Genomic DNA, 19,599 nt, shown 5'->3' on the forward strand with positions numbered 1-19,599 from the left:
TTTATGTCATTCAGTCACATGCCATAATATGACATTGAGTATGTCCTTTAAAGGTAGATGGCATATCTCTGTAGGATGCAACCAAGACCAATTTAATCCGATTGAAGGATTTGTTCGTATCAAAGAATCTTGATCTGAATCTTAAGAGTGTCAACATAACCTTGAAAAATCATGATGTGAAGTCTATATAAGGTGAAAAAAAAGCGCCAAGAGGGACAAAGCATTGTTGGGGTTTATGTTTATGTAGTGGAGATGTAAAGGAAGGCATTAAATAAGAAATCAGGAATGCATGCAATAAGGGTGCAACTGTAATCATGTGACCTTATTTTGCACATTGACTGGACAAGCTAAACTAGCAATGGTATTGTGGTGAAGGATTTCCTGAAGCGTGTGCATGATGGGTTTTTAGAAAAATACGTTGAAGAACCAAACCAGAGAACCAGCTATTCTAGTCTGGATGCTATGCAATGTGTAAGGAGAAAACAATTCGTAAAGACAACTGTAAGTCCCTTACAATCAGAAGCTGAAATTATAATGAGCACCAATGAAATGGCAGAGAATTTAAGCATGTAGTTTGGTTCTGTTTTCAAAAAAGATGGCACAAATAACATCTTAGTAATATTTGAGAACCAAGGAACTAATGAGAGAATGGATTTGAAGGAAATCAGTACGAGTAAGGACATGGTGCTGGGGAAATCAGTTGGGTTTAAGGCTGACAAATCACCAGGGCCTGATAACCTACGTCCCAGAGTTACCAAAGGAAATTGGCTGGGAATATTGGATGCACTGGAGGCCATCTTCTGACATTGCAAACTTTGGAGCAGTTCCTACTGACTGGTGGTTGGCACATGTAACTCTATTTAAAAGAGGGAGTAAGAGGGAAAAAGCAGAATTACAGACTGATTAGCTTAACAGTAGCATACAGATAATGCTCGTCTATTATTGGACAAAACCAGCACAGGATTGAAAGGCAAATCACATTTCACAAATCTACTGGCGTTCTTTGAAGATGTAACCAGTGGAATAGATAAGGGAGAACCAGTGGATGTGATATTTTTGGATTCTGTTTGGACAAGAAGATTAATGAGGAAGTGCTAGAAATGGCTGGAGTAAAGAGGAAATTTGAAGTATTACACCTCTTTCTCTTTGATGTTATACTTCAGTTACATCATTGGAACAGACTGTAGATTGGCAGCTTTCAGAGAGGGAAGATTGGTGGAAATGTAGGAGAGAGAAACAAAGGTGAAAGTGAATGACAGATATATTGTTGACCATTGCAAAATGTATAAGGGCAGCACAGGACATATAGAGATGGAGGTCGATGACTGTTAACTTTCTGGGAAGATGATGACATGAACAAACAAAAGATTAGCACAAACTGCAAAGAAATAATTTGAACCAAGAAAGGGTAAAAATTGCTATTTGATTTTGAAACAAAAAAAGTTTGCATTTTCTTAGAAAGTACTAGTGCTCCCCCCAATAACTCAATTTTATAATTGATATCCTACTGCTGAAGTGGGCAGTCTTTTTAAAAAAAGCTTGCGTTAATATAAGTTTCACAATCTTGATTTCAACAAATTGAAACTTCTGATTGGAAAAACAAGTTTTTGTTTTACTGTATCTATATGTGTGGAATAGCACATGTTCATGATGATGAGTTGCTAGGTCAAGCAAAAAACGTCGCTTTCTTCAGCTTACTGTTTGGCCTGTACTATAAATTGTATAGCTAACAGTCAACAGTTTGTCAGTAATGGTTGGTGCTTGAATTGACTGCTACTATGTGACAATAAAATCATTCATTTGTCAGTAATTATATCTAATTTTTGCTTGAAATTGGAACATCTTTTTTTAAAATGAAATCTGGGTTGGTCACCAATATTATCTGCTCATGGGTATACGTTTGCTCGCTGAGCTGGAAGGTTCATTTTCAGATGTTTCATCACCATACTAGATAATATCATCAGTGAGATTCCAGTGAAGCACTGGTGTTAATGACCCGCTTTCTATTGATACATTTAGGTTTCCTTGGGTTGATGATGTCATTTGTTGTTGTGATGTCATTTCCAGCTCTTTTTCTCAGAGGGTGGTAACTGGAGTCCAAGTTAATCAAGGTCGGTTGGATTGTTATGCTTCTAGGAATTCTCGTATCCTGGGTATTCTAGGAATACCATAACCTGAGCTACAAATCTTCTCAAAACTTGCTATTATCTGCTCATATCTTAATTTGCACCAAGTTCTGTTCATCTATTACCTGTTTGCTGAGCAGCATCAGTTCCTGGTCCAGAAGGGCTCTGTTCTTAAAGTTCTTATATTGTCTTCCAATTTCCCCTTCATCTCTTCCAAACGTACGACAACTAAATTTTCTACTGGCACCAAGATCAGGAGAATGGTAATTTGTCAAGAGGAGGTAAAGGGGTGTTGGTAAAGAGAGTAGGCAAAAAATTGGGGACACTAATAGAAAAATTGGTGCATACACTCTGAGAAGAGGAGACTGGTCGTAGATTATTTAAATGAAGAAACATTGCAGAGGTTTCTGGGTGCCCTGGTATGGAACATGTGAGTAGTTGGAAAGAAAATGAAGTTGCATCCTGTTGACTGGTCTCAACTCAGTTTTGTATAATTGAATCCTTGCAACTTTCTGTTCTACTGTTAACATAACTTAAAACAACAAACGTGTAACATTTGAAAAGGTGTGGATAAACTAGTTGCTGTGCAGGTTTTTCATCCAGTAATTTGTGATTTAAGTGGGCAGTCTTTTTTAAAAAAGTTTGCGTTAATATAAGTTTCACAATCTTGATTTCTTGAAGCAGTTCATTTATAGTTAATTTCTTTTGAAGTGTGACAGTTGGTGTAATTTAAGCAAATACAACAGCCATTACATAAATAGCAAACGCCAAGTTAGTCAGACAATCTCTTTATTGATGGTATTGATCAAGGGCTGTTTCTTGGCCAGTAAAATAGGCAGGTACAGCTTCAATTAGACATCATTTCTGACAGATAGAGAGCTGAAATTCAAATTTCTTTAGCGATGTCCAAATTGCTTCAAGGCATTTTGGAGGGTTTTTCAAAGCGAGACCAAGTAACTTTTATCATCCTATCTTACCAATTACCTACCTCATCCCATGATGTCCCACATATCCAATTCCATCCCCATCTTCCCAGAACAACTCACCCCTGACTGGTAATCCACTGTAACACTGCCATCACTTGTAACTGCACCATTTTTTAAAAGGTTGCTGTGTAGATGGACAAACTTTGGGGAGGCAATGGCCTAGTGTATTATCACTGGACTGTTAATCCACAAACTCCATTAATTTCCTGGGGAGGTGGGTTTGAATCCTGCTATGGCAGTTGTTGAATTCAATTTCCAGCACAACTGAAGGTGACAACTTCTAGTAGCTTCCAGCTGCAGCCTGAGCTTTCCACAGCCCGCAGGCATCCACATCCCACCCTGTCAAGCCCACTTCTCCAAATCCCCATCCAACCCATTTGCACGTGCCTATGACTGCCTACCGTTCATCCCCAGTTAGAGACAAAAAAATTGCAGATGCTTGAATCGAAAGTAGACAGGCAGGAGGCTGGATGAACACAGCAAGCCAGGCAGCATCAGGAGGTGCAGAAGTATGCCTGGAGCATTGACTTCTCCACCTGATGTTATCTGGCTTGCTGTGTTCATGTTTACCCTTCATCCCCAGCTGCCTGGTATATGAGGTGACTGTGCCTGGTGTGTATATACTGCTTCCACCACCCTCATCTGCCAATTTCACCACTAAACCCAAGCTGCTCCTGACCATGGATGACTTTGCCCTGCCCAGCATTACACCCTTCCCAGCCATACCTTACCATTGACGTCCCCCCACCCCCACCTTCACACTGTACATCCTTCTGCCCTCCTTCACAATTGTACTCTGCCCTTCCCCAGAATGAAGGCGCCATTGCTAGAGATTAATCTGCTGAGGCTCAGTACCGTGCCAATGCACTCCCCCCTCTCCCAGCCCCATTCTTAGTTTCTGTCACATGCGAGCCCTCAGATAGAAAGTGAGCAGTCCTGAGGTACAGCCATGTCCAGTCTGTAAGCTGGATGCCTGTGCACAATGTGTCTCTGCTGTAACCTTTCAATATCAATCAGTACCAATGCTTCAAAGAAATCCCAGAATGGTTGTGAGGGCTTCACAAATGCCAATGTCTGTGGGCCAGGCCTGTGTGTGAGACTGGTGTCCATTGATGATACCTTGGCCTGTGATATGGTCATAGGCGACATGGATGTCATTTACAACAAGCAGTGAGCTAAATCTGGCAGCTACATGCTCTGGATTTATTTTTGAGTTTTCCCAATGTCAAACTTGTTTGGCAAGTTTGGTCAGATGGGAGGCTTAATATGAATTAGGTGAGTTATGCAAATAGAAACACGTTTAACAAGCAATAATCCCTATTGCTTAATATCTAGTATCATGAGAATCTCAGTTTGCTGTTTGCATAAAAGATGGTGTGAATTGTTCCCTCCGTTGAGATGGGCTTCACTGGACTTCTTGCCTAGTTTTGCCACATCTCACCACAGACCACAGTGCTCAGACCCCTATAAAATTCTACCTCAGTACTGCATTGATTTGTCAGCTTTGGCTACATGTTCAAATTCTGGAATGAAGTTTGAACACTCATCCTTTTCACTTCAGGAAAAGTCTATAGCCACTCAGCCAAAATAATATTTGGTTTGAGTTTAAGTTAACTTCAAAATTGACCAGTGCCCTGAATTTATTGAAAAAAATGCTGGAGACAGACAGCACCCATAGAGAGAGAGCAAGCTATTCTTTTGAGTCTATATAACAGGTTTTGTCTAAAGACAATTCCCAATGCCATTCCCATCTAATTTTAGTGCATTTCCTGCTTTCCTACACTTATTCTAAACTTAAATTTTGAAGAAGCCAAATCAAAATCTATAGCCAATTTTAACCACCTCCTCAAATCATTGTAACAAGGATCCATTATGAGCACCCTTTCACCCAGTCTACTTAAGCTTGTCATACTTGTTAGATGAATAATATTTCCTGATAGAGTAGGATTTGCATCAGGGATCACTAACATATCTGTGGTTCTTGTTTAAGACTTAAAAATATTAATTATTTTTAAATTAATTACATTTTGAGTTGTAGGCATTGGGTAGACAGCAGCCTATTATAAAGTTGGATCTGCAGCTAATGACAATTTGAGTAAGCCGTTTGTTTTAAAAGGTACCAATTCTTTACAACATATTTGAACATCACAAACAGCTCATTGTCACCTTCGCAGTTGTCACTCTAGATTCTGAGGCATACGTAGTTGGTTGCATTGCCACAGTGCTAGGACATGATCTGGCACTCGTTGCATTGTGGACAGAACAGCGATACTCAGATTTGACTTCCCTAAGGAAAGCTTTGATGACAATTTGTAATTTTGAATTTCATGCATTTCAATTAAACAGTATGACTGAAAATACATAATTAAAAAAAGAAATAATATTTTTAGTATGTATATAATCCACAGTAACAAATTTCTTTGAGCATTCTGAATATCTCCTCTATTCCTTGATTCCCCAATTCATTACAATGAATGGGGAATATTTACAGTTTGAAGAATTCCAGTCTCTATATCCAATGCATTTAAAGATGAAGTACTTCTCTGAAATCAGAACATAATGCCACACCTTCAGGACTGTTGAGGGAGGAGAATGCGTTACAAAAATAAGCATTGTCTCTCTATTGTTCTTCCAGTTATTTGATCTGTTCCTTGATTCTTAGAAATTTTCCTTGTTGAAATGGAAATGGACTCCCAAGGGGTTGACCTCGGAGTATTTGTTTGAGCATTGTTCTAAAGCTTTAGCCAGAGGTTGGGGGCCACACAGGAAGACGCCAACAGTTGTTCTGCAAAGGTACAAATTCAAAAGTTATTTGTTGCATCTTTTACTTCAGCACAATGTCATTCAGCTCTGCAATTCAGATGTTAATTCTGTTGAGATTATTTGCGTATGTGGAGAGGAGCTAAATTGACATTTCAGTTGTTAATCTTCCAGCAGTTTGAGCATTGAGATCTGCCCCTTGGGGTATTGGTCTGTTCTTCCCTGGAACTGACAAACATAAAACAGTCGATGTCCAGAATTCCTTATTTCCATTCTCCAGTTGCCCCCTTCTTGTGTTTTCATTACGTTTTTTCAACCCGAGATTTGTTTAGATTTTGATTTATTTGGAGGATTGTGCACTTTTTAAAAATTGTTCATTGGATGAGGACACTTCTGGCCAAGCCAGCAATTATGTTTTGTTCATCACTAATTGCACGGAGGCCAACTAAGAGTCAACCAGTTTGCTGCGGGTCTGGAGTCAGCGGTGATGGTGGATTTCCTTCCCTTAAAGACATCAGTGAGCCAGATGGGTTTTTTTTTAACAACTATCGACAGTGGTTAGAGGGTCACCATTAGATGAACTTCTTAGTCCAGATTTTTATTGAATTTAAATTTAACCATTTGCCATTTGGAAAGGGTGGAAAAGAAACCACAGCAAACTCCCCCTCCAACTCCAAGCAGGTCCATCACCAAAGCCTAACCACCCGATGTCTGGAGGAAGAACGCCTCATTTACGCCTTCAGACCCTCCAACCTTACAGGATCAAACCCTTGTCCCCAGATGGAGAGTGTCAAACCCTTGTCCCAGGATTTCCAACACTTTGTTCTGCATCCTTGTAAAGATAATGATTTGTCATCCTGTATGTCTGTTTGGCATTGGAGCTAGAAATAAAAACTCAATGCATGCCTGGACATGATTCTCTTTAAAATAGAGCACAATACGGCACTGATGTACAGTGTTCCTCAGGTCATCTTTTTAAAATTAATAATAAAATTATAAGTGTTTCTTTTTTAAAAAAAAGATATTTTAGTACTACACTGTGGCTCATCATTCCCTGTTATTCAGAGTTTACCTTTCAATTCCACCATAACCCAGTTTCACCATAAGTGATGACACGATTTCTTAGCATGTTTAGTATTTAGTGATCCAAGCTCATGGCCACCCCTCACATTTGGTCACTTTCACCAGCTCAATGAAGTCTCATCTCTGGTAATTCTTTTGCTCATGGTCATTCTTACTCTTTTCACTTTCTAATCCACAGTCGGTCTCACTGACCTCCTGATGAATCATTCAGTTCTGACAAGCTGTGCGGGAACAGCCTTGCTACACTCATTCCTGAACTGGAATGGTATGTCGCATAGATATGTACGGAACTCCAAATTATAAATGTTTCTGCTATCCATCTATAAAGAATTATAGGTTTTAATGTAAAATCCTTTACAGCAAATATCATAATTAAATAACAAAGAAACAATCCTGGGGGATACTGGATAATTATTGACTAAAAGATTTTTTCTGGTTTCCCACTTACTTGGGGTGAGTTTGTGCAATTGCCTGAAACTCTTTGTCCCAGTTGGGTCTGCCATAGTATGTTTTCTGTTTGAGTCCAGTCACCACATCAGTCTCTTTATCGATGTGTACCTTGACATGAGTGGCCTGTGAGAGCAAAGATGTGAAACAAAAAGAGAACTTGACGTAGTGTTGAAGTAAATAAATAGTCAACAGTTAAATGAAAACTCCCTTTCCTCTTTCTACACAGCAGCATGTCCAGGTTTAAGAGTTTCAGTAGAGGTCTGTTGCCATGATCCTTCACTAACCTGTGGAGGGATTCTGGATTGAAACCCCACCTTTGACTGACTTCTGAGAACAAACCAAGAAATTGGATTTTTCTTTACACAGAGTTTTGACCCCTCCATTGTTGCTACTTCACAAAAGGTAGCATCGCATTAACTAAAGATATCAGCTCTTAACATCTGATTTTGAAACCAGGGCAAAGGTTGGAGTCCCATGAATTTTGGAAAGCAGTTTTTGATATATATACGTGTGTGTGTGTGTGTGTGTGTGTGTGTGTGTGTGTGTGTGTGTGTGTGTGTGTGTGTGTGTGTGTGTGTGTATAAAATTAATTGTTATTGAATTCCTATTACTAGTATAGTTCTGGTCTAATATAGTGTTGTGCCTGTGCCTGGTAATTGGTAAGCAGTATGGCTAGATCCTTACATGTGGTATTTGTTAACTGTTTGGCTTTAGACACAATACCTGTGTACTATCCCAGCCAGTCAGGTAGAGTTTGTAGCTGAGGAAGTCATGCTTGCCCAACTGTTCCATTTGACCCTCAAGTGATCGGAGCAGGTCAGCAAACCACTCGAATGCCTGGGTCTCACGACAGATCCAGAAGAAATATATCTAAAAATAGATGGGGAGACAACCATTACACAAAGCAGAGCTAGAATACTTCAACATTCGTACATGGGCATTCATTTGCACTTTTCTCTGAGTAATTCCTTCACAATCTCCATTGAACCATAGCACCCACTTTCTAAACAGTTCTGCGCATCTCATCAGCAGTGGGGATGATTTGGAAGAGAATAACAATCCACAGTGTGATCTGAGCAACATGTTGGAAAGTTCTTATAAATGGAAATGGATGGTGGGACTTGGGTCCACACTGTATCACTTCTGTCGAGTAGCTATTGACGTTGACTGTCAAAGAGCAAATGTCTTTAGGCCAAGAAAGCAAGGAAATTGAGAAGAGGAAGGGTAAGGCTGGGAAACACTGTTTTAAAAGACAAAAGCAAAATGTACCTTTTTTGTCAGTAATCCGGCATCAGACTTCTCATACTTGTACCAGATAGACTTGAGAATGGATGCAAATGGAGTCACTCCAATGCCAGCTCCAACAAGAACACTGACTTCATATCGGAAGACATCCTCACTAGCTGTACCAAAAGGACCATCCACCGCAATACTGCAGATACAAGCATGATAGTTAATATTAAGTATATGTCTTTTAATCCAAAATCTCTTAGAAACTTAATTAAACAGGAACGGTTTATTCTACTAGGAATTCCTGAGCTAATTTGTCATCTAATCTCTGCCCAGGTATAGGAAAGATCCACTTCCATACTTCCATAAGGCTACTTGGAAATACAAGATATTTCCAAAATGAACTGGGTCTCCTAAGAGAAAAAAGTACCTCAATAAGTGTATCATTATTCACCTTGATGAATATGCTAGCTATTTCCAAAATATTGGTTAATAGTTTGTGTCCAAAATACACCAACTAGGATACATGCCTGAGAATAATGAGATGGCCTGACTGTAGATTATTCTTGGCTGCTACTAATATTCCTCGATTATTCTATAGTTCAGCTAGTTCTCTAGGCATAAGATTTATAAATAGGGTCAAAAATATCGCTGACACATCCTTTAGAGTATAACTGGTTGAGAGTGAGAGGGCATGTGAGAGATGGTGACCGGGAGAAGACCTAATGTTTAAGAGATCAAATAGTCCTAACTCCACAACTGTCCCCCTCCTCACAAGATGGAGTGAACCTTCCTAATCTCTTAAACCAATCTCCTATTAAAACTAACTTGGGCAGGTAACTGTGTTATCTGCCATTAAAATCTTCATTTCCTGAATGGACCCGATTTAAATTGTACTCAAATATCCAGTTGTGAAGAAGAATCACTGAACCTGAAACATCGACTCTGGTTTGTTTCCACAGATGCTGCCAAATCTGAGTTTCTCCAGCAATTTCTCTCTTTGTTTCAGATTTCCAGTAACTGCAGATCCAAAAATAATGCTGCAAATAAATTTATCTTTAGTGTTACATTTTCTGTTCCCAGTTTTTACCTATTTTTCTGAACCCTGGTGATATCAGTGCAGAAACTGGCTGCCAAGAAGTTGCAACGTGGAAGAACACTGAATGAGCATCAGTAAAGATGGAGACTGTAAATTTGTCAGCACCTTGCACTGAGTTTCATGTGTGAGTACAGCACTGAAGCATGTTTCAGTGCTTGCAGCTGAAGGTGTTTGGAAGTTATTGTAATTTATGTCCATCACAATAACTGGTGTAAGATTGCCCAAAACCCTTTTCTGTTTTGCCCTTAAGGCAGCAAAAGTAACTTAGAAAAAATGAAAGAGTCATTGTATTTGCCAGCATCTGTTGATACTACCAGAAATACTTCACAAGGTGTGGTTGAGATGAGATAAATTAAGAGGAAGCTGGATAAGCACTGAAGAGGAAGTAGTAGAGAATACTGACAGGTTTAAATGAAGATGGATGGAGGGAAGTTCCCATGTAGCATTAGTATATATGTAGACCAACTGAGTCAAATGAACTGGAGACTATGAAATTCTATGTGAAACTCGATCTTATTTCTTTAATATACTAATGTATGGAGCAAAAAAATTAGGTCTGCAGATGCTGGAGATCACAGCTGAAAATGTGTTGCTGGTCAAAGCACAGCAGGCCAGGCAGCATCTCAGGATTAGGGAATTCGACGTTTCGAGCATAAGCCCATCCTGATGAAGGGCTTATGCTCGAAACGTCGAATTCCCTATTCCTGAGATGCTGCCTGGCCTGCTGTGCTTTGACCAGCAACACATTTTCAGCTAATGTATGGAGCAGCTGTTTTAATTTGTATCAAAAAGTTAAGAAAATGACATCTAAAATGCATCAGCATTACCGCATATTCACTGCTTGTAAGCTTTTCTGGCTGTCAGCATAATGTGATTGCATTTGCTGTGTGATTATTTATAATCTACCTTGGTTGTACTTGTTCCGATGTCTCTTTTCTACTGGCCCCAAATGCTTCAAACATGCCATCTGTCCAATCACCGGCTGATCGAATATGAACACTGAAGTAATCCTCTTCTGGGGCAGAGGTCAGAGTGAAGGGGTGCCACTCCAGCTGGGAGATGGATGCGCAGTTGATAAAGATGTATTGTCCCACTTCCATTTTAAAACCCTTCTTCTGCATTTGCAACTCGAGGACTCTTGATGGGTGAACTACAGCCTGGAACATAAGTTAGAGTGAGTCCAAAAACATTATTGATTTAAATTTAATGCAGGTAAATATTATTCAACCAGGTGAGGATATTGGCATTGAGCACTTAGATATGAGAAAGATCTCATTAGCATAATGTGGCAAAAATTCAGCATGACAGAGGCCTGTGGTCAGATTCCAAAGTAGTTCAGCCACATGTTAAAATGGTTGTAACTTTTTTTTAAGGTGACCTTGGCTACTGTTGACAATATGCACAGTCACAAGGCTCAGTCACTGTTTTTGAACTGAATGTCTGAATTTATTTGGACACAGTGAGTGAGTTCTGACTGGCAAGTGTTTGCAAGTCTTAAATTACTTGACCAATTATCCTGAAAGGGACTTCTGAAGGCTACTTAAATAAAATGGCTCTATAACTTCATGACGTGTGCCTCTCTGCACAGAAAGGAACAGAAAACTGACACAGGCTCATATGCAAGCGCCTCTGAGAAGCTGGCATTATTTGTGAGCCTGGGAGGGACTCTATATGAATACTGTTACATTCATAAAAAAAGAGAAAGTGAAGACTGCAGATCAGAGTCGAGAGAGTGGTGCTGGAAAAGCACAGCAGGCCGGGCAGCATCCGAGGAGCAGGAGAATCGACGTTTCAGGCATAAGCCTTCAACAGGAATGAGGCTCGTGGGCCGGGGAGCTGAGAGGTAAATGGGAGGGGTGTGGGGTTGGAGAGAAGGTAGCTGAGAAAGTGGCAGATGGATGAAGGTGAGGGAGAAGGTGATAGGTGAAAGGGGGAGTGATCAACAGATACAGAGGGCAGTGCCGAGTTGGAGGCTTGGAACTGGGATAATGTGGGGTGAAGGGAAAATGAGGAAGCTGTTGAGATCCACATTTATCCCGTGTGGTTGCAGGGTCTCAAGGCAGAATATGAGGCGTTCCTGCTCCAGGCGTTGGGTGGTAATGGTTTGGTGGTGGAGGAGGCTCAGCACCTGCATATCCTTGAAGGAGTGGGAGGGGGAATTGAAGTGCTAAGCCACAGAGCAGTGGGGTTGGTGGGTGCAGGTGTCCCAGAGATGTTATCTGAAACGACCTGCAAGAAGGCGTCCTGCCTCCCTGATATAGAGGAGACCACACTGGGTGCAACGGATGCAGTAGATGACATTGGTAGAGGTACAGGTAAATTTCTGACGGATGTGGAAGAATCCCTTGGGTGGCTTTGGATGGAGGTGAGGGGAGTGGTGTGATTGCAGGTTTTGCACTAAACAGAAAATGAAGTAAATTGAAAAAATATATTTTCTTTCATTCCATTGTGTAAATGCATCTGTTGGAAGTCTGGAGAAACTAACTTAATCACTTTTGAAAAGTTTACTTCCAAATACTGTGGATATAGTTTACCAGAATAATTATTGGGAATAAAATGTGGCTGCACAATCATGCCTTAAAAATAATACTGCCTTTTTTTGTTTACCTTAGTGACAACCACCCTCTGCTGCGATCGATACAGTCGTATTAATCTCTCAAAGACATAGAGTATCATTGGCGCAAGCACCCACTTCCAAGTCTGGAAAACAGCAGCAAATTGTAAAAAGAGAGAACAGCTAAACAGTTATATCAGTGAATTCCCCAACCAACAGGCCCATTGTGATTGATGATGTTGGGGTAAACAGCTATGAAATATTGAATAGCAGAACAAATGAAGTAGTCAACGGAGTGCTGGAATTTTCAGCAATCAGCTCACACAAAAGGGTCTGGATTATATGTTTGAACAGGGGTCTGGAGAGAGTGGTGAAAATGTTTGGGCTGAGCTCATTCCCACTTTACATGTTCATCCACAGCCAATTCGCTACTTTGCCTAAACTGAGTCTTTCCACAACCACCTCCCACCCACCACCAATGGGGAAGGAAGCACACCTCCCACATGCTGCCAGGCAGTTAAATGCCCAGAAGCTCTTTGGTCCCAGCAGCGCCACTGGGAGCGGTGGCCACTGCTGGAACTATTGTCATCTGCCAATGACAATCAGTAATGGAGCTATAAATGAAAATAGTGAAGGCTAGGGTGGGTGTAACATCAAGACCAGGAAGGCAAGTTTGGGAGAGGGGGACAAGGATATGGGGAGTCAGGATCAATTGGGTGCAGTGTGGCAAAACACAGTGATGTGTTCATCTTGGGGGTATGGAAGGGCCAGCCTTTATCCAGCCACCAACCAATGTTGTGAAACCTGGTAGACTGCTCATCTGCTGTTTGCATCTCCTGCTATGATCAGAGGAGGTCCTTAAGCCACGATGAATTGACCAATTGAAGTCCTCAATTATACCATAGACAGGTGTGCCAATGTCTCCCCCACCAATGGTAAATTGCAGAACCCATAGCACCGTTTCCCAGTTTCCAGCCAACCCTCACCTTGCCTCCTCAGGAAGCAATAAACCCAGCCTAAGAATACTGCACTCTTAACTAGCCTTTTCATGACCACAGGATAGCAGAGAACATCTTATGAACCTGCCCATCAGCTTGTAGGAAGCTATTTTAGCCTCCTTTGTGACATTGCAGAGCACAGCTTTCCCACAGGGAGAAAAATAAATAATAATTAAGAATCATTCAAATTAACTTTGTAGTTCATAGCTCTGCCCTGACAGGTGGATCTTATTCATTCCCTGACCTTTTGTCCCACGGTAGAATGGCCATGATGTAGAAAGATCTTCAGGAGCAGGAGAAAATGAGTAAATAATTTTAAAAATACTCACCATTGGCTCTCCTCCCTCAAACACAGGAATTGGACATTCAGGGATTTTCCCCCACTCCGCTGTGCGATTACGACAGAACGTGAAATCGTGTACCTCCATGCTGGCAGCAGTCTGGCGTCGAACAATACGTCTAAAAGAAAAGGCATGCTTCATTTAAAGGACAAATGAGAGAGATGATTCTCAGAAAACGAAGCAAATCAGCAAGTAAAGTTCGAAATACACGCGGAATATAACCACAATACTGTATAGTTGTAACTCTTTTTAAAAGCATCAAATAAAACTATCTTGACAACACAGACTTTTCAAAATATGTTTGTGGGTTTTCTTTTTGAATTACTAATTAACGTTGTACTAACACAACCATTTGACGTGATAAATTCTGTCATATTGAGATTGGACACAAACATAGGTGTGATGCAAACATATAAATAAAGACACAAGGAAGCCATTCAGCCCCTTGAATTTGTTCTGCTATTCAATAAGATCATAGCTACATCTACTATTTCAGCTGCCATTTAGAGTCATAGAGATGTACAGCACGGAAACAGACCCTTCGGTCCAACCTGTCCATGCCGACCAAATATCCCAACCCAATCTAGTCCCACCTGCCAGCACCCGACCCATATCCCTCCAAACCCTTCCTATTCATATACCCATCCAAATGCCTCTTAAATGCTGCAATTGTAACAGCCTTCACCACTTCCTCTGGCAGCTCATTCCATACACGTACCATACTCTGTATGAAAAAGTTGCCCCTTAGGTCTCTTTTATATCTTTCTTCTCTCATCCTAAACCTATGTCCTCTAGTTCTGGACTCCCCAATCTCAGGGAAAAGACTTTGTCTATTTACCCTATCCATACCCCTCATAATTTTGTAAACTTCTATAAGGTCACCCCTCAGCCTCCGATGCTCCAGGGAAAACAGCCCCAGCCTGTTCAGCCTCTCCCTATAGCTCAAATCCTCCAATCCTGGCAACATCCTTGTAAATCTTTTCTGAACCCTTTCAAGTCTTACAACATCTTTCCGATAAGAAGGAGACCAGAATTACACGCAATATTCCAACAGTGGCCTAACCAATGTCCTGTACAGCCGCAACATGACCTCCCAACTCCTGTACTCAATATTCTGACCAATAAAGGAAAGCATACTAAACGCCTTCTTCACTATCCTATCTACCTGCGACTCCACTTTCAAGGAGCTATGAACCTGCACTTCAAGGTCTCTTTGTTCAGCAACACTCCCTAGGACCTTACCATTAAGTGTATAAGTCCTGCTAAGATTTCTTTTAAGACCTAACATGAAGTCTATCGGGATCTAGGGACTTGTTAATTTTCAGTTCTTTTTCAGTCCCTTTTTCTGGTCATTGTAATACTTTTAGATTCTACCTCTCTTTCACACCCTGATTGGCAATTATTTCTTGGATGTTATTTATAGGTCTGACAATGAAGGCAGAGGACAAATATCTTTCCTATTCATCTACCAGCTCCTTATTTTCCAATTATTAATACTCCAGAACAACATTCTTGAGGATCAATCCTTACTTTTACTTACTCATTCCCTTTTTAAATACTTTAGAAAATCTTACTGTCTGTTTTCACGTTTCCAACCAGCTTTCCCTCATATTAATTTCTCCTACCTTTAAATCTGTTAATTATTCTTTGCTGTTCTTCATATTCTCTCCAATCTTTTGACTTGGCAATCCTCTTTGTAGAATTACATGCTTTTTCTTTCAATTCAATACTCTATTTAATTTCCTGAGTTGACCACATAGATTCATAGAGATGTATAGCATGGAAACAGACCCTTCGGTCCAACTCGTCCATGCTGACCAGATATCCCAACCCAATCATGCCCCAATTGCCAGCACCTGGCCCTTATCCTTTCAAACCCTTCCTATTGATATACCCATCCAAATGTCTTTTAAATGTTGCAATTGTACCAGCCTCCACCACTTCCTCTGGCAGCTCATTCCATACCTACCACCCTCTAGGTGAAAAAGTTGCCCCTTAGGTCTCTTTTATATCTTCCCCTTCTCACCCTAAACCTATGCCCTCTAGTTCTGGACTCCCTCACCCCAGGGAAAAGGCCTTGCATATTTACTCTATCTTTGCCCCTCATGATTTTATAAGCCTCTATAAGGTCACCCCTCAACCTCTGACGCTCCAGGGAAAACAGCCCCAGCCTATTCAACCTCTTCCTGTAGCTCAAATCCTCTAACCTTGGCGACATCCTTTTCTGAACCCTTTCAGGTTTCACAGCAGCCTTCCAAGGAGACCAGAACTGCACGCAATATTTCAAAAGTGGCCAAACCAATGTCCTGTACAGCTGCAACATGACCTCCCAACTCCTGTACTATATACTCTGATAAAGGAAAGCATACCAAACACCTTCTTTACTATCCTATCTACCTGCGACTTGACTTTCAAGGAGCTACGAACACACACTCCAAGGTCTCTTTGTTCAGCAACACTCCCGAAGACCTTACCATTAATGGTATAAGTCGAGCTAAGATTTGCTTTCCCAAAATGCAGCAGATTATCTGAATTAATCTCCATCTGCCACTCCTCAGCCCATTGGCTCATCTGATCAAGATCCTGTCGTAATCTGAAGTAACCTTCTTCACGGTCCACTATACCTCCAATTTTGGTGTCATCTGCAAACTTACTAACTGTACCTCATGCTCACATCCAAAAAATGTATATAGATGATGAAAAGTAGTGGACCCAGCACCAATCCTTGAGGCACTCCACTGGTCACAGGCCTCCAGTCTGAAAAACAACCCTCCACCACCACCCTGTCTTCTACCTTTGAGCCAGTTCTGTATCCAAATAGCTATTCTCCCTGAATTCCATGAGATCTAACCTTGCTAACCATTCTCCCATGGGGAACCTTGTCGAACGCCTTACTGAAGTCCATATAGATCAAGTCTACTGCTCTGCCCTCATCAATCCCTTTTGTTACTTTTTCAAAAGACTCAATCAAGTTTGTGGGACATGATTTCTCCCGGACTATCCCTAATCAGTCCTTGCCTTTCCAAATATATTTACATCCTGTCCCTCAGGATTCCCTCTAACAACTTGCCCACTACCAACATCAGACTCACTGGTCTATAGTTCCCTGGCTTGTTTTTATCATCCTTCTTAAACAGTGGCAGCACGTTTGCCAACCTCTAGTCTTCTGGCACCTCACCTGTGACTATCGATGATACAAATATCTCAACAAGAGGCCTAGCAATCACTTCTCAAGTTTCCCACAGAGTTCTAGGGTACACCTGATTAGGTCCTGGGGATTTATTCACTTTTATGTGTTTCAAGACATCCAGCACTTGCTCCTCTGTAATATGGACATTTCAAAGATGTTCACCATCTATTTCCCAACATTCTATATCTTCAATGTCCTTTTCCACAGCAAACACTGATCCAAAATACTCGTTTAATATCTCCCCCATCTCCTGCGCCTCCACACATTGGCTGCCTTGCTGATCTTTGAGGGGCCCTATTCTCTCCCTAGTTACCCTTTTGTCCTTAATGTATTTGTAAAAACCCTTTAGATTCTCCTTAACTCTATTTGCCAAAGCTATCTCATGTCCCCTTTTTGACCTCCTGATTTCCTTTTTAAGTATACTCCTACTGCCTTTATACTCTTTTAAGGATTCACCTGATGTATCCTGATATATGCTTCCTTCTTTTTCTTAACAAACCCTCAATTTATTTAGTTATCCAGCATTCCCTATACCTACCAGCCTTCCCTTTCACCCTAACAGGAATATATTGTGTCTGGACTCTTGTTATCTCATTTCTGAAGGCTTCCCATTTTCCAGCCGTCCCTTTACCTGCAAACATTTGCCCCCAATCAGCTTTTGAAAGTTCTAGCCTAATACTGTTGAAATTGGCCCTTCTCCAATTTAGAACTTCAACTTTTAGATCTGGTCTATCCTTTTCCATCATTATTTTAAATCTAATAGAATTATGGTTGCTGGCCCCAAAGTGCTCCCCCACTGACACCTCAGTCACCTGTCCTGTCTTATTTCCCAAGAGTAGGTCAAGTTTGGCACCTTCTCTAGTCGGTACATCCAAATACTGAATCAGAAAATTTTTTTTGTAAATGCTGAACAAATTCCTCTCCATCTAAACCCTTAATGCTATGGCAGTCCTAGACTATGTTTGGAAAGTTAAATTCTCCTGCCAGAATCACCCTATTATTCTTACTGATAACTGAGGTCTCCTTACAAGTTTGTTTCTCAATTTCCCTCTGGCTTTTACGGGGTCTATAATACAATCCCAATAAGGTGATCATCCCTTTCTTTTTTCTCAGTTCATCCCAAATAACTTCCCTGGATGTATTTCCAGGAAGATTTTCCCTCAGTATAGCTGTAATGCTATCCCTGATCAATAATGCCACTCCCCCTCCTCTCTTGCCTCTCTTTCTGTCCTTCCTGTAACATTTGTATCCTCGAACATTAAGCTGCCAGTCCTGTCCATCCCTCAGCCATGTTTCTGTTATGCTTTGATATCCCAGTCCCATGTTCCTAACCATGACCTGAGTTCATCTGCCTTCCCTGTTAGGCCCCCTGCAATGAAATAAATGCAAATTAATTGATCAGTCGTACCTTTTCTCTGCTTTGTTCCTGCCTGCCCTGACTGTTTGGCTCGCCTCTTTTCTCAACTATACCAATCTCAGATTGATCTCTTTCCTCACCACCTCCCTGGGTCCCAACACCCCCACCTTACTTGTTTAAATCCTCCCAAGAAGCTCTAGCAAGTCTCTCTGACAGTATATTCATCCCTTCCAATTTAGATGCAATCTGTCCTTTTTGTACATGTCACTTCTACCCCAGAAGAGATTCCAATGATCCAAAAATGTGAATCCTTCTCCCATACACTAGCTTCTCAGCCATGCATTCATTTGCTCTATCTTCCTATTCCTGCCCTCACTAGCTTGTAGCACCGGGAGTAATCCAGATATTACTACTCTCAAGGATCGCCATTTTAAATTCCTGCATAACTTTCTGTAATCTCCCTTTAGAATCTCAACTATTCCCCTTCCTATGTCATTGGTTCCAATGTGTATAATGACCTCTTACTGGCCCCTCTCCCCCTTGAGAACCTTCTGCACCCTCTCTGAGACATCCTTGATCCTGGCACCAGGGAAGCAACACACCATTCTGATTTTTCACTGCTGGTGACAGAAACATCTATATGTGTCTCGGACTAGAGAGTCCCCTAACACAATTGATCTCTTAAAACCCGACGTACCTCTCATTACATTAGGGCTTGTCTCAGCACCAGAAAGTTGGCTGTTCGTGCTACATTCCCCTGAGAATCCATCACTCCCTACATTTTCCAAAACAGTATACCTGTTTGAAATGGGGATAGCCACAGAAGACCCCTACACTACCTGCCTACCTCGCTTGCCTTTCCTACAGTTAATCCATCTACGTGACTGTATCTGCGACTTTTCCCCTTCCTGTAATTGCCATCCATCACACTTCCTTGCCCTCGTAAATTCCCCATTGCCTCTAACTGTCGCTCCAACCATTCCATTCGCTGTTAGGATTCATAACCAATGACATTTATTGCAGGTATAATCCTCAGTAACATGTAAACTCTCCCTAAACTCTGCTAAAGGCCATTTTTGCTTCTTCCAATCTGCAGACCCAGAAAATAGCAAATGCCACATTTTGCTATTACAATCTTTCTTTCTCACTAAGTTACACCTTTCTGAAGTATTTCCTTATGTGCCTGCCACTGCATCTCTATTGACCAAGCTGATAACATAATTTCTCAGTTTACTGGAGCCAGCTATGTCTTCATGGCCTCAACTGCCTTAGTCTGAGATCAACTTTTCTGTTCATAACTTAATGTGAAATTCAATCATATTTAAGTTCACTGCTACCTAGAAATGCCTCTAATGGAGCTTATTAATTAATCATGTTTCATTGCAAATTATCAGGTTTATTATAGGCTACTGTCTGGTTGCATCT

General features: G+C 41.0%; 1 protein-coding gene across 1 annotated transcript in view; it reads right to left on the reverse strand.

Annotated features, from left to right (window-relative positions):
* Positions 1–2,898: 2,898 nt before the first annotated feature.
* The window catches only part of LOC132820484 (cytochrome b-245 heavy chain-like), a 31,316-nt gene continuing 14,615 nt past the window's right edge, over positions 2,899–19,599 (reverse strand). The window contains exons 7-13 of the mRNA XM_060832678.1: positions 13,616–13,745; positions 12,342–12,434; positions 10,641–10,891; positions 8,675–8,837; positions 8,129–8,275; positions 7,404–7,528; positions 2,899–5,897 (exon numbers count right to left, since the gene is read on the reverse strand). Coding sequence (XP_060688661.1) covers positions 5,771–5,897; positions 7,404–7,528; positions 8,129–8,275; positions 8,675–8,837; positions 10,641–10,891; positions 12,342–12,434; positions 13,616–13,745 — 1,036 coding nt within the window. The 3' untranslated portion in view covers positions 2,899–5,770. The remainder of the gene's footprint in view (positions 5,898–7,403; positions 7,529–8,128; positions 8,276–8,674; positions 8,838–10,640; positions 10,892–12,341; positions 12,435–13,615; positions 13,746–19,599) is intronic.

Source organism: Hemiscyllium ocellatum, chromosome 11, assembly GCF_020745735.1.
Source record: "Hemiscyllium ocellatum isolate sHemOce1 chromosome 11, sHemOce1.pat.X.cur, whole genome shotgun sequence".
Classification (NCBI taxonomy): Eukaryota; Metazoa; Chordata; class Chondrichthyes; order Orectolobiformes; family Hemiscylliidae; genus Hemiscyllium; species Hemiscyllium ocellatum.